This window comes from Rana temporaria, chromosome 4 (assembly GCF_905171775.1).
Source record: "Rana temporaria chromosome 4, aRanTem1.1, whole genome shotgun sequence".
NCBI lineage: Eukaryota > Metazoa > Chordata > Amphibia > Anura > Ranidae > Rana > Rana temporaria.
Window position 1 is genome coordinate 8,414,817 of NC_053492.1, and position 21,954 is coordinate 8,436,770.

Below are 21,954 nucleotides of genomic sequence, written 5' to 3' on the forward strand. Positions count from 1 at the left end.
ATTAGGTGGCTCCATCATATCCTTGTGTCCTTCTGATAACTCCTCCATCACTCCATACTCCTCATCCTCCTCTTTATACTCTTCTTTAATATGAATATTATCATTCCCGAGGATTCCACTCTGAATATATAATAAAACATTCATTGTAACAAACATGCTGTGTATAAATCAGAACTACCAATAATTGTCTCTCATCTACCTTATGATCTTTGTGATCTTTTAGAGACTCCTCCATCACCCCATCCTCATCATCCTCCTCTTTTATCTCTTCTTTAACTTCAACTTTAGGATCTCTCAGGTTTCCACTCTGAATATAGAATAAAAATGACATCAATGGTAACAATGCAGATAATGTACAGATCCTAATGATACTATCAGTGATTGTTCCTCATCTACCTGATGATGGTGGGGGATGGTGTGACCTTCCTGTGTGAAATTCCGGGAATACAGAGGACGGGGACATCTCTCTGGTGGGTTCCCATTACTGGATCCATCTGTAGGAAACACACACACTGACTGAATACATTGTTTCTATGTGTTTATCAGATGATGGGGGATCTAGGTGGAGCCTCCGTACTGCTCTCTCCTTTACAATAAAGTCTCCTCTTACCCGATGATGTGAGGGGCGGCTGATTGTCCATCATGACGTCCTTGTAGAGATCCTTGTGTCCTTCTAAATACTCCCACTCCTCCATGGAGAAATAGACAGTGACATCCTGACACCTTATAGGAACCTGACACACACAATGATACAGTCACCATCCAGACACATCCCTTGTCTGTTACTGGATAATGTCCCAGAATTCCCAGCACTGATTACTTCTCCTCCATCATCTCTCTGGTGACTTCTAGAATCTTCTTTGTATTTCTCTATTCTATCAGGGAGGGAGGTGGAGGCAATGTGATGGTCATATGATCTCCAGACTTTACAGGAGGAAACTGTAGATCTGAACACAAAGAGCAAAATCAAATGATATTCCCAGAATCCTCCTCACCTCACCATTCAGGTATCCATTTTATTAACCACTTCCAGACCTTAGGTGTTTTTCAGATTTGGTGTTTGCAAGACTAAAACAGTTTTTTCTGCTAGAAAATTACTTAAAACCCCCAAACATTATATATTTTTTTTCTAACACCCTAGAGAATAAAATAGTGGTCATTGCAATACTTTTTGTCACACCGTATTTGCGCAGCGGTCTTACAAGCGCACTTTTTTGGGGAAAATTCACTTTTTTGAATTAAAAAATAAGACAACAATAAATTTGGCCCAATTTTTTTATATATTGTGAAAGATAATGTTACGCCGAGTAAAATGATACCCAACATGTCACGCTTAAAAATTGCGCCCGCTCGTGGCATGGCGTCAAACTTTTACCCTTAAAAATCTCCATAGGCGACGTTTAAAAAATTCTATAGGTTGGGGGGCGTGGCCTGCTGCGGACCAGGATGGACGCCTGAAGCCGAGCTCTGCTCCACGGCCTGGACAAAGCAACGCACCGCGGCTGTCTCTCTCCCTCTATCTTACCGCCGAGGACGGGGGAGAATCGAGGGTACGACAGGGTATGCCCGGACGGAAGCAAAACCCACCCGCGCCGCGCCGCCTTACAGATTACTATCCGGCGGCCGCGGCGATGCAGGGAAACCAAGATGGCGCCGGCTCCAGCGTCGGAAGACTCGCAGATGCGAGCAACCTGCCTGCTTCTCGCAGCTCCTCACCTCACGTATCGGAGAGCCCTCCAAACAACAACGTGAGGGATCCCATGGACACTCTACCTCCTCCTGAGCACTCTGCAGACATCCAGCAGGCAGATAGAGGTAAGAGGCTGGCTACTTCCCCTATCACCTCTCCTAACAAAGAGCCCCTGGCTAAGAAGCAGCTATGGTCTGCTGTAGTTGCAGGGCCGAACAGCACCCAGCAGACTCCCTCTTTAGCTGCCATTCCTGCTACTAATAATGCAGTCACGGAAGTCATGCTTAAATCCATGCTACTGACACTACAACAGGATTTACATAGAGAACTACAAATTTCTATGTCCCAAATGCATGATAGAATTGATTGTTTGGAAGAAAGAGCAGACACCATAGAGGAAAATTTGCAAGATTATTCTAAAGCACATAATGAAGTACTAGACGTACAGGAGCATCATACTGAAGAAATCCGTCGCATTAAATTGAAAATGGCAGATTTGGAAGATCGCGCCAGACGCAATAATATTAAATTCAGGGGTATTCCGGAGTCAGTAAAACCTAACGAACTTACTCCCTATTTGCAACAGCTTATCATGTCCTTGCTTCCTCGTATTAACATACGTGAAGCGTTGATTGATCGGGCACATAGAATCGCGAAACCAGCGCATCTATCAGCTGACATCCCCAGAGATGTTCTGGCCCGGATCCACTACTTTCACATAAAAGACCAAACTCTCTTTGCTGCCAGATCTCTAAAACCTCTTCCAGCTCCATACAGCAACGTCAAGCTTTTCACTGACCTATCTCCGGCCACGATGGAAATGCGCAGAGCATTTACCCCGATTACCTCCATCCTCCAACAGAAACAAATAGTATATAGATGGGGCTTTCCGACCAAATTGTTGGTCACTCATCAGCAACAAATCATCCCTATTCTCACCCCAAAGGATGGGTATAAAAAGCTAACAAATTGGGGCCTGCTCCCTGTCTCCTCCCGTGATACGGGACAGAGGAGTCCCCCTCGTACCCCCGTCGATGCAAGAATTCAAACATCCAATCTTGCTGAAAAGACCTGAACTGAGATCAGCCCTAGTCTTCCTCATGTTTAAGTCCGGCCTGGGTGATGTTATTTTTCGTATTTTTTTTCTCTCTCTTTTCTCTCTCCCACCCCCCAGGTTAAAGTGTGCTAAGTACACCGGTTTTGTTCTACTAGTTCTACTTGTTGTCTTTACAGATTGTTCTAGCTTATTGCAGCTTTACACATCACTTTTTTTTACTAAGTGTTATCCTAGTGCTTAAATAACTGTATTGTGTGCCTTATTTTAGCATTGTTCTCAAGTACTACCCAGACCCTTTGTTTAATTTGTTTCTCCCCTCTTGTACATTGTGGATAGGTGTGGTCTCTTTATCCTTGCGTGCACTGCCTGAACTATTTTATTTAATAACCATGGCCCTTACGATCACATCTTTGAATGTTAAGGGCCTAAATTCACCCTTTAAACGTAACTTACTTTGGAAAGAAGCCTTATCACAGCATGCAGATGTCTTATGTGTACAAGAGACACATTTCTCTAAATCTAAACCCCCTGTATGTAGCCACAAAAAATACCCTCATTGTTTTTTTGCGAATGCCCCACAAAAAAAAAGAGGGGTCATGATTGCTGTAGGTGCATCCACAAATTTTTTATTACACCACTGTGAGTCGGATGAAGATGGTAGATATCTGATCCTCTCCGCTACACTTAATAACCGCCCCCTTCTTATTGTGAACATATATGCTCCCAATACGGCCCAAAAGAAATTTTATACAGCCCTCTTCACTAAATTAGCCCCTTACAGGTCCTTACCTATATTATTGTGCGGGGATTTTAATGACATTGTTGATCCAGCCCTTGACACATCTAGTGCTTTAAGATGCCGACCTTCCGCTTTGTCTGCCCTACTCCATAGAGAAGATTTGTATGACTCATGGCGGTGCATGCATGGTACGGAGAGGGACTACACCTTCTTCTCCCCTCCCCACCAGTCTTATTCTAGAATTGATCTATTCATCTCTGATAAGCATTTACTCCAATCCATCACGCAATCTCATATCGGGACAATATCTTGGTCCGACCATGCACCTATTACAATCAAACTTTCCCCCCTCTCCCAGACCCCTAGACATTCAATCTGGAGACTGAACACCTCCCTTCTCAATAACACTACATTTGAGTCTCAAATCAAATCCGAGATTGAGGAATTTTTCCGATATAATGTTGACTCTGTAACTGATCGTGCCGTTATATGGAATGCCCATAAAGCTTGCCTGCGAGGCCTATTTATTAAGCTTGGAGCCCGCTCTAAGAAACTTTACTCTTCCACTACAGATTCCTTCCTGACTCAAATTCGTGCCCTAGAATTAGAGAACAAGCAGTCTCCTTCCGAGACTGCTTGTTTGAAACTAAAAACCCTCCGATCACAACTCTGCGACCACCTTAGAAAAGATTTTGATTATTACATTAAACGCCTTAAATTAACAACATATGTTGCCGCTAATAAACCAGGTGCCTATATGGCCAGACAGTTCAAAAAACAACTCTCTAATAAACAAATAGATTTTCTCACCAATTCCCAAGGCAGGCGTATTAACAATCCATTAGATATCGCGAATGAGTTTGGAGATTTCTATGCCAAGCTCTATAACCTTACAGATAATGGACAACTTCCTCCCCCTACCCAACATGACATCTCCAATTTTTTGTCCTCTATTTCCCTACCCTCCATTTCCCAAGAACAACTTGCTCTCCTTGCAGAACCTTTTTCAACAGACGAAATTCATAAAATTATTAAGCAAATGCCCCTCCACAAAGCTCCAGGTCCCGATGGATTCCCTAATGAATATTTCAAACACTTTGCCGACCTACTCCTCCCCCATCTATGTAACACCTATAACCAATTTGCATCTACTGGTCAGATCCCAAAGGAATCCCTAGATGCATTGGTGGTTACCATTCCAAAAACTGGGAAATCAGCAGACAACCCCGCTAATTATCGACCTATATCCCTTTTAAATACGGACACAAAAATATATGCCAAACTCCTCGCCCAGCGATTAGCTAACATCATCCCATCGATCATACATCCAGACCAAGTTGGATTTGTGCCGGGCCGGCAGGCCTCGGATGGTACCAGGAGGTTTATCGACCTAATTCAATGGGTGGAGCATGATCGAACGCCTTCTCTCTTGCTATCTTTGGATGCAGAGAAGGCGTTCGATAGGGTTTATTGGCCCTACATGGAAGCGGTTCTACGCAAGTTTGGTATATCGGGTACCTTTCTTTCAGCTATTTTAAGCTTGTACTCCCTTCCATCAGCCCGTGTATGGACCTCTGGTGTCATATCCAGCCCATTCAAAATTACCAATGGCACCAGGCAGGGGTGTCCATTGTCCCCCCTAATCTTTGCCATGATAATGGAACCGTTAGCTCAAGCCATTAGATCTAACCCCTTGATAGCAGGTATCAAAATTGGAGATGTCAATCATAAAATCGGTTTATATGCCGATGATGTCATCATTGCCTTAACAGATCCCATGACTTCCCTCCCCGCCGTTCAACAGCTTTTAGACTCATTCAGCGCAATATCCTTATATAAACTAAATCATAGTAAGTCCCTTATGCTGAACTTAGGCCTAGATCACTTACAGACCCAATTTATCTCAAACAATTTTTCCTTTGCATGGGCCCCTAACGCCTTTCTCCCCTATCTCGGAATCCAGCTCACATACCCGAGCAAGATTTTGCTTAGAACAAACTTTGAGAACCTTGCAGGCAAGCTTTTAAGATTGACAACTGATATGAGTTCTGTTCCTGCTTCATGGGCTGGAAGAATTGCTCAGACCAAAATGTATTTACTTCCACATGTTTTATATTTGTTTCGAACTATCTCCCTACCTATCTCACATTCTCAGCTGGGAAAACTTCAACGTATTATTAATGACTTCATTTGGCAACGGAAAAAACCCAGAGTCAAGAGAGCCGTGCTCTTAACCCCAACCAAACAAGGAGGTCTAGGTGCTCCAGACATCTTAGCCTACTATCGAGCAACTATCCTGGATCAATTAAAAACATGGTGGTCGGATCACCGCCTCCCAACCTGGAAACAAATTGAATCTACTGCACTTCGTGCAAACCTCCAACATCTTCTCGCTGCTACTTGGCTTACTTTCAAACCAACAAACAATTTTCTGGACACCATTACCGCCTCTCTAAGAGCCTGGTCGGGATTTTTGCAGATGAACCCAACTCTATCATTGGCTTCCCTCTCATCCTTACCCACAGAAGCCCTTTCCCTCCTGACGCCAGATCTGCCCATCAAAGAATGGGTAAATGCCGGCATTGAAAAAGTGGGCATGCTATTTTCATCTTTGGGCATGCAACCCTTCTCATATTTGCAACAGAAGTTCGGACTGTCTTCAAAAACATTCTTTGTTTATCTCCGAATAAGATCTCTTCTATCTAAGCTTTCCTGGTCATCGGACAACTCCTCCTCGCTGGAACTACTAAAATATTTTAATTCCAAAGACACCAAAGTAAAGGGCATCTCCCTTTTATACAAATTGATTACCTTGCCAAAAGCGGATATACTCTCATCATCCATTCAGTACTGGTCGCCTCATATCTCTCAACCACCTCCTACCGATCAATGGGTGAAAGCCCTCCTGACTCCCTTACGTCTCTCCCATTGCATCACTCACTGGGAATCTCTCCAGAAACTTTTCCACAAATGGTATTTTACCCCTGAAAGATTGGCAAAAATATACCCGTCCACTTCTCCTAAATGTTGGAGAGGATGTGGACATATTGGATCTCTGTCTCATATCTGGTGGGACTGTCCACAACTCGGAAACTTCTGGAATACATTAAAAAGTCTAATCTCCTCACTTTGTGATGTACATCTTCCAATGTCCCCCTTAGACCTTCTTTTGGGCCTCTCAATACCTTCTTGGCCCAGACACCTACAGTCGATTGTAACGCACATTTTGATCGCAACTAGGCTAGCGATAGCAAGGAATTGGAAATCAACCCAACCACCCCTCTTAAAGGATGTCATCCGTATACTTAATTCACATTTTATGATGGAATTCTCATTTGCCAAAGCAAATCTGTCTACAAACGACTTTAACGCATCCTGGGAAAAATGGATTGCTGACCGAAGAAGTACTCCTCTACGTTAAGTACATCCTTATAGTCTCTTCCTTTGATGCGTTATTAATGACCATTGTGAGGCCCTTGTATCCTTACCCGTCTGACCCACCTTCCCCCTTTTCCACCTCTTGGGTAGTATACAGTTCTTCCTTTTTACACGTTGTTGATAAGTTATACCTGAAACTATCTATTGCACATATCACTCTTGTAAGTTTAATATGTCTAATATGATTTCTCCTTGCCTATATATGGACATGTGCACCCTAGTTTTCAGTGATGCAATTGCTGTCCTGCTGCGGTACTCCACAGGTACACAATATTACATATTTGCTCTTATGTATTTTCCGTTTATTTTTCTCTTTATTAATATACGTATTGAGCCAGGGTATGCCCAATTGGCAATGTTTTGTATACATTTCCTTTTTATTTTTTATTTTCTTTCTACCTAAATAAAAATCTTAAAGTTCAAAAAAAAAAAAAAAAATTCTATAGGTTGCATTTTTTGAGCTACAGAGTAGGTCTAGGGCTAGAATTATTGCTCTCGCTCTAACGATCGCGGCGATACCTCACTTGTGTGATTTGAATACCGTTTTCATATGCGGGCGCTACTCGCGTATGCGTTCGCTTCTGCGCGCGAGCTCGTCGGGACGGGGCGCTTTAAAAAAAAAATTTTGTTTTCTTATTTCTTATTTATTTTATTACTTTTTACACTAAAAAAAAAAAAGAAACTGTCATTTTTTCAAATGACAAAAAAAAAAAATGTCTCTTTAAGACGCTGGGCGGGACTGACGTTTTGACGTCAATTCCGCCCAGCAAAGCTATGAGGACGGGTGGGGGCCATCTTGCCCTCACTCAAGTCCTCACCGCTCAGGCAGCAGCATCCGATCTCCTCCGCCGCTACCGACCGCTACAGTAAGCGGCGGGAGGGGGGGGGGCCCTCTCCCGCCACCGATAACGGCGATTTTGCGGCGAATCCGCCGTGGAGACCGCCGTTATCGTTTACACGGCCGCCCGCTGAAAAGATGGATATCTCAGTTGTGGCAGCTGCTGCCGTTACCGAGATATCCATCTTTAAAAACAGGACGTACATTTACAATAGGCGGGTCGGCAAGTGGTTAAAGTCCCACTTCAGGCTGAGGTATGACATCATTACATACAACACAGAATGCTAGTGAGGATGCCAAGGATCCGCTCACATCCTAAGAGCATCAGAAAAATAAAGCCAGATGAAGGGATATTGAGGTCAGTGTGATGTCATAGTATTCTCTGGCTTTGGTTGGAGGGACATTGGAAGGAGGAGCTGTGAGATCAGTGTAGAGTAAGTGTGATTACAAAAGGGCATATAGAATCTGAATGGATGGACATTTGGATGGGGCCCTCTATATAAGGCTCCCATGCAAACAAATCGTTGTTCCTTGGTGTGTCCTAACTATGGATGAGATCCAGGAATCAGGATAAAGGTAAGGACAAGCAACAGACGAGCGCATCCAAGAGATGAAGCCAGGGTCACTACACAGAAAATCAATCCAAGGAAACAACAGGCAGGACGAGGAATAGCAAGAAGGAGCTCAGAGACAAATGAGAATATTGCTCAGCCAATGGGAGATTATCTCAGCATGACTTACATAATGAAGGCGATGAGGGGGATGGGAGAAGACACTTAAGGTGACCATAGATCCATGGAAATTCAGCTGGTTCAGCAGGGATCGGTCACATTTCCCTCCATGTGTGGTCACTGCCGGATAAAAGTCACTCGATCAGCGGCTGCAGACAATAGCTTCATCACTGATCTGTGTATTCTGAGAGCGGAGGAGCGCCCCCCATTGTCAGAATACAATAGTGCAGCGGGGAGGATTCCCCCATCACCCTCCAATGTGTGGATAGGAGAATTGGTTCAGATTGTTTCACTCAGCTCCCTGGCTGAATGATAAAACTTAACGATGTTTGGCCAGCTTTAAAAGCAAGATAAATTCATCAACAACTGATCCCCCCTGAAGGGGTTAATCTATTTCTTACCTCCTCTGCCGCCAGATCGAGCATTGTCTCCTTTCCAATTAATTCCACATGGAATTTCCTGTCAATACATGACATCACTTCCTGCTTGTATTCCATAGAGACTTCCTGTCTGGGTAGAGGTGAGATCACCATCTTGTGGAGCTCAGAGGAACTGCAGCCCTGAGAAACGTCTCGTATTGTGAACACGTCCTTGTGCTGTGTGTGTATGTACTGTATATCCTTATAGATGGGTCATCTCTAGAGTTGAGCGAACCCAAAATATAAAGTTCGGGTTTGGTACGGACTTTGGGTTTTTCCCGAACCCGAATAATTGCTGAAAGTTCGGGTCCGGGTTCGGAGTTTGGGGAAAAAAATGCGCGGAGGTCCCCCCAAATTCAATAACCAGACCCTTTAGGTCTGGTATGGATATTAAGGGGAACCCCCGCCGTCAATTTAAAAAAAAATGATGTGGTGTTCCCCCTAAATATCCATAACCAGACCCTTCAGGTCTGGTGTGGATTTTAAGGGGAACTCCACCCCAAATAAAAAAAAAAATGGCGTGGAGTTCCCCCTAAAATCCACACCAGACCCCTTATCCGAGCACGTTGACCTGGCCGGCCGCAGAAAAGAGGGGGGACAGAGTGCGCCCCCCCTCTCCTGAACCGCACCAGGCCACATGCCCTCAACATTGGGAGGGTGCTTTGGGGTGTCCCCCAAAGCACCTTGTCCCCATGTTGATGGGGACAAGGGTCTCATCCCCACAACCCTTGCCCGGTGGTTGTGGGGGTAGGGGGCTTATCAGAATCTGGAAGACCCCTTTAACAAACGGGACCCCCAGATCCTGACCCCCCCCCCTGTGTGAAATGGTAATGGGGTACACTGTACCCCTACCATTTCACGAAGGAAGTGTAAATAGTCGTTTTCAGAAAAAAAAACACACACACCGTAGAACAAATTACTTTATTAACTAAACCAAATAAAAATCCAGCGGTGAAAATAGACGATCCCTGCTCCAACGTTGTCTCTATCCAGCGCCGGGTGATTGGTCCAGCAATGAGAACATCCATCCATTCAGAGCACAGCTCAGCGAATGATGCGCCGATGCTTTGACGTTTCTTTTATAGGGGAGGCAGGCCACAGAAGCCTGCCTTTTTGCAGAAAAACGTGAGGAAGGCATGATGGAAGGGGGAGTGGAGGACAATTGTGAGCATAGAGGGGAAGGAGAAGGATAAGAGGCTGGACGGTGAGAGCCTGGAGTGTGGCTTTGTGGGTTCTGATGGTGTTGCTCCCACCTGGGTCAGTGATGGGAGGCCAGGTGCCTCGTTAAGGCGTTCGTCCCTAGGTGAGTGTTGGGCTTACCGCGACTTATGCGTTGACTGCAAAGGCTGCAGATGGCAACACTATTGTCTGCAGCGGACACGTTAAAAAGAGCCCACACTGCAGAGCCATGGGCCGTACATGGTTGATGGCTCGCTCCCGATACATTAGGAGTCTGGTTTGTCCCTCCTGTGCAATGTAAGTTCGGCCTGCTTCTCCTTCCTATCTGCTGGTCCATCTCTCCCTCTGAACTCCCCTCCTTTTCCTCTCTTGTGGGCACCCACGTGACGTCTGTAGACACGTCATCATCAACATCACCCTCCCCATCACTAATAATAGAGATCTTGGAGTAGGCAGCAACAGCGGGGACCAACCTCCTTGGGCTGATCTGGGTACTGTCGTCAGACTGCTGAGTACCGACTGTTGCTACCTCCTCTTCCTGATCCAATGCCAAGAATGGCTGCGCATCGGAAATGTCTTCTGATGGATCAGAAAATAATTCCTGTGACTCAAGCAGAGGGTATATGGTGGTGGTGGTGGTGTTGAGCCACTCAACCAAGTCTGGTGCGTTCTTTGACGTAATCAAACGAACATTGTGCCACTTCCCGCTCCGGCCTGGTGCTCCTGCCCTACCCCTACCACCCCTGAGGAAGGGCCTGCCTCTTCCTCTGCCTGTCATTTTTTAAATGACCATGTGACAAAAGTCTCTAGAGAAGCGCAGTATATGTGGAAGAAGGTATATAACACCCCGCTTCAATCTGTCGTTTTGGGGGGCCACTGGTTTATCGCACTAGTTATGAAACTTTTTTTCAGGAAATGTTGACACTGTGTGTAGCAGAGGTAACGCAGCGAAAGCGACAAAAATTCTGCAGTACCCAAATACACTATTATGAAAGTATATTTTTAGATAACACCCCGCTTCAATCTGTTGTTTTGGGGGGCCACTGGTTTATCGTACCAGTTATGAAACTTTTTTTTCATGAAATGTTGTCACTGTGTGTAGCAGAGGTAACGTAGCGAAAGAGGCAAAAATTCTGCAGTACCCAAATACAACACCAGTCACAATGCTGCACAATACAAATCCACTATAATATGCTTTCTATATTTAAAAGTATATTATAAGTGTATTACACCCCTATATACTGCACACCAAACAATAGTACACCTATACCAGTCCTTAAAGGACTTTTGTGGACCTGTTAGGTAACGATTTGTGTCACTACAGTCTGTCCCTGCTCCGCACACAGCAACCTGTCCCTACACTGACAAAAAGTATATGAATGTATTACACACCTATATACTGCCCAGCAAGTAGTACACCTATACCAGTCCTTAAAAGGACTTTTGTGGACCTTTTAGATAGTTATTTGATTGAATACAGCCTGTCCCTGCTCCAAACACCAACCTTTCCCTACACTGACAAACAGCAGAATGTAAAATGGCCACCAGATCAGGTCTATTTATAAGGTAGGGGGTATGTCCATGTGCTGAAATGTCTCAATTGGCTGTTCTGTACCACCTGATGGATGTATCATGGATCAAAGTTCTTCTCAATGTAAAATGGCGGACCGCCGCGAATATCGCCAGATGTCCGCCTGTTCGGCGGACCGCGAACGAGCAAAGTTTGCCGCGAAAATGACCGCCGGGCGAACTGCTAGGCCATCTCTAGCCCACAGTCACACACTATTTTTACTATACATTGTTATATCTCTGACATATACTATAGTGCTGTACATTGCTGTGTGTATGTATTGCTGTAGAACGGTGGGGTGAATTCCATTATGTGAATCAGTGAACTTTGTCTTCCTGGACTTTCTACAGGTGTGTCTGTAGATTATGGGCCAGATTCAGATACAATGGCGTATCTTTAGTTGGGCGTAGCGTATCCTATTTACGCTACGCCGCCGCAACTTAGACAGGCAAGTGCAGTATTCACAAAGCACTTGCTCCGTAAACGTAAATGGGCCGGCGTGCGCCTTCAAAACCTATGCCACGCTGGCGCAGCGTTGGGAGCACTGCAAATGATGGGCTGAGCGCCAGACAGGTACGTATCACGAACTGCGCATGCCCTGTGATGTGGACGCATACACAGCACCCCCCTGCGCCTGCTCAAAACCACGCTGGCACAACTGCCTAAGCTACGTCGGATCACTGCGTACGCCGTGAACATAACCTACGCCCAGCCAGACACACGTCCAACGCACAATACGCCGGCTTGTGTTCCCTGGTGCAGACCTGAGCATGTCTGTTGCCGGGTTGCACCTAATTTATGGGGAATAACTTTACGCCGGACGTACAACTTACGCACGTGTCGCGTAGCATGCGCCGGGCACACGCACCTTCGTAAATCGGCGTATTTCCCTCATTTGCATGTTTGAATGGCTAATCAATGGGAGCAGCATCATGCGCCCAGCCCATATGTGCGCCCACCCTACGCCTGCGTGTGCAAGCTACCTCGGCGGGGTGTAGCCTGTTTTTAGGCGCATGTTGCTTCATGGGTCTGCTGCACACATACGCCGGCGCATATTGGCACTTACGTCGGCGTAACGTGTTATACGTCGGCGTAAGTGCTTTGTGAATCTGGGCCTTACTTGTCTTGTTTCTCAGTCCTGTCGGCATCTGTCCAGTAAGATAAAATTTGTTAGATAGTTTATATGTTTAGTATTCCATGTACAAGGAATGTATCCTACATTGTATGTGGATGTATATACGTAGCCTTTCTTCTTCTTAACAGATGGGTGAGCTGGTGATAGGGGGTTGTTGTGATCCTCGTCATTGTTCCTTTTTCAGGTTTCAGATAACCTGTAGGGATGTAAACCTCTACTCATAGGCTTGTTTCCGGATACTACTGTTTGAAAGTACTTGTGAGTCTTCTAGTTTGGCACATTTGGTGTAAGGGATCCCTGCACATTACACAGCCCCCCCCACACACACACTATCTCTGGATCGCTGCACATTACACAGCCCCCCCCACACACACTATCTCTGGATCGCTGCACATTACACAGCCCTCCAACAGCTTTGGACCCCTGCATATTACAAATTTCGCCCTCCAGCTCTGGACCCCTGTGCATTACACAGCCCTCCCCAGCTTCGGACCCCTGCATATTGCCCCCCAGCTCGGGATCCCTGCTCATTACAAATTGCCACCCACCCCTGGACCCCTGCACATTGCCCCTCCAGTTCGGGACCCCTGCACATTACACATTGCCCCCCTAGCTCGGGATCCCTGCACATTACAAATTGCCCCCCACCCCTGCACATTGCCCCCCCAGCTCGGGACCCCTGCACATTACACATTGCCTCCCCAGCTCGGGACCCTTGTACATTACAAATTGCCCTTAACCCCTGCACATTGCCCCCCCCAGCTCGGGACCCCTGCACATTACACATTGCCTCCCCAGCTCGGGACCCTTGTACATTACAAATTGCCCTTAACCCCTGCACATTGCCCCCCAGCTCGGGACCCCTGCACATTACACATTGCCCCCACCACCAGCTCTGGACCCCTGCACATTGCCCCCCAGCTCTGGACCCCTGAACATTACACACGGCCCCCCAGCTCTGGATCTCTGTACATTACACAGCCGCCCAGCTCTGGACCCCTGCATATTACACATCTGCCCCCTGCTCTGGACCCCTGCACATTGCACATTGCCCCCCCAAGCTCAGGACCCCTGCACATTACACATTGACCCCCCAGATCAAGACCCATGCACATTACAAATTGTCCTCCCTCCCTGGACCCCTGCACATTGCCCCCCAGCTCTGGACCCCTGAACATTACACACGGCCCCCCAGCTCTGGATCTCTGTACATTACACAGCCGCCCAGCTCTGGACCCCTGCATATTACACATCTGCCCCCTGCTCTGGACCCCTGCACATTGCACATTGCCCCCCCCAGCTCAGGACCCCTGCACATTACACATTGACCCCCCAGATCAAGACCCATGCACATTACAAATTGTCCTCCCTCCCTGGACCCCTGCACATTGCCCCCCCAGCTCGGGACCCCTGCACAATACACATTGCCCCCCCCCCACCCCTGCACATTTACCCCCACCCCCAGACCCCTGCACATTGCCCCCCAGCTCTGGACTCCTGCACATTGCCCCCCCCCCACCTCTGGACCCCTGCACATTGCCCCCCCCCCACCTCTGGACCCCTGCACATTGCGCCTTCCTAACTTACTGGGAGATGCATGCAGAGGGGGAGACAAAGCAGCACAGAACAGAGGACCAGGACTGCTGGAGTTAACTTTTTATATTAACAATACAACCAGGATTAGAGATGAGCTTTGTATGTTCGATCGTTCGTCAAATTACGAACGCTATGGGCCGTTCGTGCCAAATTCAAGTGGAGTGTCACGGCCCATAATTCACTGCCGCATCGCAGTGCATTGCTGGCTGATGATTGGCCAAGCATGCACTATGACCCGCATGCTTGGCCAATCACAGCGCACAAAAAATGGAGAGCCACCCTGGCTTTGGCCAATTATGGCTCAGGGGGTTTAGTACACGCCCCACACTATATAATTTCTCTGTGTGATAAGGTATTTGGGGTCCAACACCAATTATTGATGTCACTCTCCCACGTCAGTGGTAGCCTAGCAGGCACACTTAGAGGGCTGACTCCCCCTATACTCACTTTCTTAGTATATTGTTATTTTTCACACACAAGTCCACTGGAGGAGGTACTTTATCTTTTTTGTGTATCATATTCATTATAAGGGGACCTATCACTATTGGAGGCTTCTCATATGAGCCTACCGTACACAGGTACCCGACACTTTATTACACATATATCACCACAAGGGATGGATTGAATATAAGGATATATCAATACCACATTCTAGCAGCGCCATTACCCTGCACATGTACTCTACCTATTTCTAACCGGTTCCTCCTTGAGAGACCATACAGGGGGCAGCAGCTCATCTACCCAGTCCTAGCGCGGAAGTTTTACCCCTCTTTTAAAATACCACATTTGGCTATTAGATTATAAGCTCTTCTGAGCAGAGCCCTCTTAATCCTCTTGTATTTTATTATAACTGTATTGTCTCCCTTTTATATTATAAAGTGCTGCGTAAACTGTTGGTGCTATATAAATCTTGTATAATAATAATAATAATCATACATGATGATCATTCCTATGTTACTTAGCGCCATCTAAAGGCCAAATTCAGAATTTCCCATTTTAAATCAATGGTTGGTTTAAATAACGTATATCTTTCAATGTCAACTGTACTCATAAGTGCATAGGTAGAATTTCATGTATTAGTATGAAACCATGTCTGACAGAGGAAACTAAGGGGTCTGCTAGTCACATTAATTCGATTATATATATAAAAAAAAAAAAACAGACCTCGAATTGAAATCTTACACCACAAAATGTACTCTACTGCCATCAATGGCCAACAAGGTACAACACTTCATCCATGTCTTTGGTGATCTCTGATCTCCTTATGAACTGTTTCTTACATGATGAAGATCAGCCATGGAGTATATCTGAGGTGTATATCAGGGTGTGCTTCTTCCCCACATGAGACCTGTGATGTCCAGCAACATTCATATAGAAGCAATTTCCCGCACTCAAGGCACCAATACACCTCAAGGGTTGTGTGGGGTCCCTGATGTACAGGAAGACAGGACTTCAGTGAGTAACAATTCCCTCACTCAGGACAGGAAAGTGTCTTCTTCCCCGTGTGAGATCTCTGATGTCTCAAAAGATTGTACTTCTGTGAAAAACATTTCCCGCACTCAGGACAGGAATATGGCTTCTCGCCTGTGTGCGATTTCTGATGTATGTAGAGACTGGACTTGTCTGAAAAACATTTCCCGCACTCAGGACAGGAATACGGCTTCTCCCCCGTGTGAGATCTCTGATGTCTGTAAAGATGAGACTTCCTTAAAAAACATTTCCCACACTCAGGACAGGAACATGGCTTCTCCCCTGTGTGAGATCTCTGATGTGAGTAAAGATTGGACTTCTGTGAAAAACATTTCCCGCACTCAGGACAGGAATACATTTTCTCTCCAGTGTGAGATCTCTGATGTCTGTAAAGAGTGGACGTTTGTGAAAAACATTTTCCGCACTCAGGACAGGAATAAGGTTTCTCCCCTGTGTGCGATTTTTTATGCCTATTAAGATGGGATTTAGAATGGAAACACTTCCCACACTCAGTACAGCAAAACCTTTTATCTGTAGGAAGGACGGCACCGTCCCTCACAGTCTGAGGTTCCTCAGGATAAGAGGAATACGATGGTCCGGCACCGTCCCTCACAGTCTGAGGTTCCTCAGGATAAGAGGAATACGATGGTCCGGCACCATCCCGCACAGTCTGAGGTTCCTCAGGATAAGAGGAATACGATGGTCCGGCACCGTCCCTCACAGTCTGAGGTGCCTCAGGATAAGAGGAATACGATGGTCCATCTACACTGTGTGGTCCCGGATGGACATTTGAGGTAGTCGGGTTTTCTCCTGGACTATACTGTGTGATGTCCTCATCTTCTACTTTACAGTCTGGAGACAAAGTGAGACAATCCTCTGAGGTTTTCCTCATCTCCCGTCCATCTACTAAAATAGAAATAAAAAGATTATTACTAGACACTCTGCCCACATCAGACAGCTTTGTCTTTGAGGACCTTACAATTCCACCCTCAAGCTAACTAGTAAATGGGTCCTCTGATCTCCTACCAGTTAATTTCTTTATTCATGGACCTTAGTCAGAGAGTGAGGAAACAACAAGAACTGACTTTTATTGGAGTGACAGTGATGAGGAGATTATAGGACGAGTGTCCCCACCCCCTCTATCAGTCATTGCCATCTTCCCAACACAAGAAGTTCTGCACTTCCTTATTTAATCCATGATTTAGTCATGAATAACAGCGGGGCTGAGCCCCACCAGAGGTCAGAGAGTGAGGATGGAGAGAACAACCAAGATGAAGACTGGACTGATCCTGAAGAACTCCTCCCTCATTATCACTTTCTGTTTAAAGCGGATGTGCCACTAAAAAAATATATTAAAAGCCAGCAGCTACAAATACTGCAGCTGCTGACTTTTAATATAAGGACACTTACCTGTCCTGGAGTCCAGCTCCGATCGCAGCAGATGACGAGCCGATCGCTCGTCACCCTGCTGCTCCCCCCTCCATCCACGGTGAGGGAACCAGGAAGTGAAGCGCTCCGGCTTCACTGCCCGGTTCCCTACGGCGCATGCGCGAGTCGCGCTGCGCCCGCCGATTGGCTCCCGCTGTGTGTTGGGAGCCGAGTGTTCCCAGCATACAACGGGGGGACGGACGGGAAGCAAGGGAAAAACCCGTCTTTTTCCCGCATCGTACGGCCGGAAGTGGGTGCAGATACCTGTCTGTAGACAGGTATCTGCACCCCCCTCCCCCCTGAAAGGTGTCAAATGTGACACCGGAGGGGGGGGAGGGTGCCGATCAGCGGGACTCCACTTTAGAGTGGAGATCCGCTTTAAGGTTCCAAAGTTTGAGGATATTATGACATCATTACGAACATTTAAAAGTCAGTTCTCCAATCAAATCATAAAATCTAAAATGTCCAACTGGTAGAAAATGAAAAATAACAAAAGAGAATAGATATTATGGGGTAGATTCACAGAGAAGATACTACGGCGTATCTCGAGATACGCCGTCGTAACTCTGAGTGTGGGCCGTCGTATCTATGCGCCTGATTCATAGAATCAGTTACGCATAGATTTCCCTAAGATCCGACCGGCGTAAGTGTCTTACACCGTCGTATCTTAGGCTGCATATTTACGCTGGCCGCTAGGTGGCGCTTCCGTATATTTACGCGAGGAATATGCAAATATGCTAGATACGCCGATTCAGAAACGTACATCCGGCCGGCGCATTTTTTTACGTCGTTTACGTTAGGCTTTTTTCGGCGTATAGTTACCCCTGCTATATGAGGCGTATCCTATGTTAAGTATGGCCGTCGTTCCCGCGTCGAGTTTTGAAAACTTTACATCGTTTGCGTAAGTCGTTCGCGAATAGGGCTGGACATAATTTACGTTCACGTCGAAAGCAATGACGATTTGCGGCGGAATTTCGAGCATGCGCACTGGGATTTTTTTCACGAACGCCGCATGCGACGTTCATAAAAAACGTCAAATACGCTGGGTCACAGTTAATATACATAAAACACGCCCACATCATCCACATTTGAATTAGGTGGGCTTACGCCGACACAGATACGTTACGCCGCCGTAACTAAGGGCGCAAGTTGTTTCTGAATACAGAACTTGCGCCCAAAATTACGGCGGCGTAACGTATTTGAGATACGTTACGCCGGGCGGATAGATACACCATTGTATCTGAATCCAGCCGTATGTGTATATATAGCAGTGGGTAGAGAGCAAAAGTCAAGACTATGTAATGTACCACATACTTTATATAGTGCAGGGGTCAGGAGTATGTAATGTACAACATAGAGTATATGCTATAAGGTCAGAATATTGATATTGAGTAATCCATGGAAGATGCCTCCCATCTCCTGAGACTGCACTCAGTGACTTGGGTCTGAGACTATACAGACATATTCCTCCACCCGGCACAGCCAGCAGACAACATAACAAGTAACACTGGGAGAATTGTTCTGTCAGAGATCTTATTAGACTCGGGTATGGGGCAGAACACCCAAAGCACATGACCCAGGTGCCCAGGTTTTGTAACGCTTATGATGAAACTTAACATGTTGCTGCCAGCTGAACCCCAGAATTATATTGTGTGTGCAGCACAGAGAAGGAAGATTATGCAAGAGAAATACAGGAATACAGGACATGTGAAGGCCTGATCCTAGTGACCATTAACCACCATATACCAAACCACCTCTGTACCTTACCCCACAAACCCAATAATACCAGGGACCACTCTGTGGAGTAAAATTGGCCTTCAGGCCTCTTTATTTAAATATAAAATTTAAACATAAATAACTTTAACCACTTCCCGACCGCCGCATGTACATATACGTCGGCAGAATGGCACGTACAGGCACATTGGCGTACCTGTACGTCCCTGCCTAGACGTGGGTCGGGGGTCCGATCAGGACCCCCCCCCCGCTACATGCCGCGATCGGATTCCCGCGGGGAGCGATCCGGGACGACGGCGCGGCTATTCGTTTATAGCCGCTCCGTCGCGATCGCTCCCCGGAGCTGAAGAACGGGGAGAGCCGTGTGTAAACACGGCTTCCCCGTGCTTCACTATGGCGGCGCATCGATCGAGTGATCCCTTTTATAGGGAGACTCGATCGATGACGTCAGACCTACAGCCACACCCCCCTACAGTTGTAAACACACACTAGGTGAACCCTAACTCCTACAGCGCCCCCTGTGGTTAACTCCCAAACTGCAATTTAAATGCATTTTTTGCTGTGAAAATGACAATGGTCCCAAAAATGTGTCAAAATTGTCCGAAGTGTCCGCCATAGTGCCGCAATCACGAAAAAAAATGCTGATCACCGCCATTAGTAGTAAAAAAGAAATAAATAATAAAACTATCCCCTATTTTGTGAATGCTATAAATTTTGCGCAAACCAATCGATAAACGCTTATTGCGATTTTTTTTTTACCAAAAATAGGTAGAAGAATACGTATCGGCCTAAACTGAGGAAAAAAAATGTATATATGTTTTTGGGGGATATTTATTATAGCAAAAAGTAAAAAATATTGCATTTTTTTCAAAATTGTCGCTCTATTTTTGTTTATAGCGCAAAAAATAAAAACCGCAGAGGTGATCAAATACCACCAAAATAAAGCTCTATTTGTGGGGAAAAAAGGACGCTAATTTTGTTTGGGAGCCACGTCGCACGACCGCGCAATTGTCTGTTAAAGCGTCGCAGTCCCGAATCGCAAAAAGTGCTCTGGTCTTTGACCAGCAATATGGTCCGGGGGGTAAGTGGTTAAATAACTATATACACATTTTAACTCCTAGTGGTCTGAAGACCACACTTCTCACATTGTACACTGGGACAACAAATTATTAACTAGGCCTCAGTCGCGAGACGCAGACTCAGAGGCAGCATAACCGTCCTCAGTGACATAACACTTTTAACCCCTTCCTGTTAACCCCCTTCAACAGCAAGGTACTCAAATAACCCCCATACTACGTATGGGTACAACCTATTTCACACCCACCTTCCAGACTTCTCCTGTCTTACAGGGACCCAAAACCGCCTCACCAAAGCCTAACACCGGGGGGGGCAGCTTCTTCCCTCGTGTGTAATGGAGGAGTGACAAAACGTCACTTCCTCCAGTATAGCCACTCCTGCAGCCCCTGCCCCAAACAACTTCCCGTCCCCTCCCTGCTATCCTAGCCTATCACCTACGGCCAGCCCACCCTGTCATGCCGGTGTGTTGTCATATTCTGCTCCCTATCGCAGAATGCTGCGGAAGTCACGTGGCGGCCAACTGCGAATGCGCAATGCGCTCCAACGGCAAATGCGATGCGTTCCACAGGATTTCCGACACTACCCTTCAGTGAACCCATCACAATTTGTCACGGAAGTGACGTATTAGCATACACGGAGCGGGGGGAGAGAGAGAGACCCATTCACAGCGAGAGAGAAATAGAGATACTGAAATACATTCAGAGCGGGAGAGAGATGGTGTACATATATTTTATATAAGGGAAGTAATGCACATAGGGGAGGAAATCCCCTCCCTGAGCCCCGGTTCTCTCTCAGTATCTCTATATCTGTATCCCTCTCTCGCTCTGAATGTATCTCAATATCTCTATATCTCTATTTCTCTCTCGCTCTGAATGTATCTCTATATCTGTATCCCTCTCTCGCTCTGAATGTATCTCAGTATCTCTATATCTGTATCTCTCTCTCGCTCTGAATGTATCTCAGTATCTCTATATCTGTATCCCTCTCTCGCTCTGAATGTATCTCAGTATCTCTATATCTGTATCCCTCTCTCGCTCTGAATGTATCTCAGTATCTCTATATCTGTATCTCTCTCTCGCTCTGAATGTATCTCAGTATCTCTATATCTGTATCCCTCTCTCGCTCTGAATGTATCTCAGTATCTCTATATCTGTATCCCTCTCTCGCTCTGAATGTATCTCAGTATCTCTATATCTGTATCCCTCTCTCGCTCTGAATGTATCTCAGTATCTCTATATCTGTATCCCTCTCTCGCTCTGAATGTATCTCAGTATCTCTATATCTGTATCCCTCTCTCGCTCTGAATGTATCTCAGTATCTCTATATCTGTATCTCTCTCTCGCTCTGAATGTATCTCAGTATCTCTATTTCTCTCTCGCTCTGAATGTATCTCAGTATCTCTATATCTCTCTCGCTCTGAATGTATCTCAGTATCTCTATATCTGTATCCCTCTCTCGCTCTGAATGTATCTCAGTATCTCTATATCTGTATCCCTCTCTCGCTCTGAATGTATCTCAATATCTCTATATCTCTATTTCTCTCTCGCTCTGAATGTATCTCTATATCTGTATCCCTCTCTCGCTCTGAATGTATCTCAGTATCTCTATATCTGTATCTCTCTCTCGCTCTGAATGTATCTCAGTATCTCTATATCTGTATCCCTCTCTCGCTCTGAATGTATCTCAGTATCTCTATATCTGTATCTCTCTCTCGCTCTGAATGTATCTCAGTATCTCTATATCTGTATCCCTCTCTCGCTCTGAATGTATCTCAGTATCTCTATATCTGTATCCCTCTCTCGCTCTGAATGTATCTCAGTATCTCTATATCTGTATCCCTCTCTCGCTCTGAA

At 46.0% G+C, this 21,954-nt stretch overlaps 1 protein-coding gene and 1 long non-coding RNA gene across 2 annotated transcripts in view; both read right to left on the reverse strand.

Moving 5' to 3' along the window:
- The window catches only part of LOC120935486 (zinc finger protein OZF-like), a gene marked incomplete at its 3' end in the record, with an annotated part of 39,143 nt that overhangs the window by 2,562 nt on the left and 14,627 nt on the right, over positions 1–21,954 (reverse strand). The window contains exon 3 of the mRNA XM_040347537.1: positions 15,875–16,473. Coding sequence (XP_040203471.1) covers positions 15,875–16,473 — 599 coding nt within the window. The remainder of the gene's footprint in view (positions 1–15,874; positions 16,474–21,954) is intronic.
- Positions 864–9,112, reverse strand: LOC120935860. The gene is made up of 2 exons (XR_005748544.1): positions 8,895–9,112; positions 864–947 (listed from the first exon to the last, which is right to left on the reverse strand). It is a non-coding gene; the product is annotated as an uncharacterized LOC120935860 (long non-coding RNA).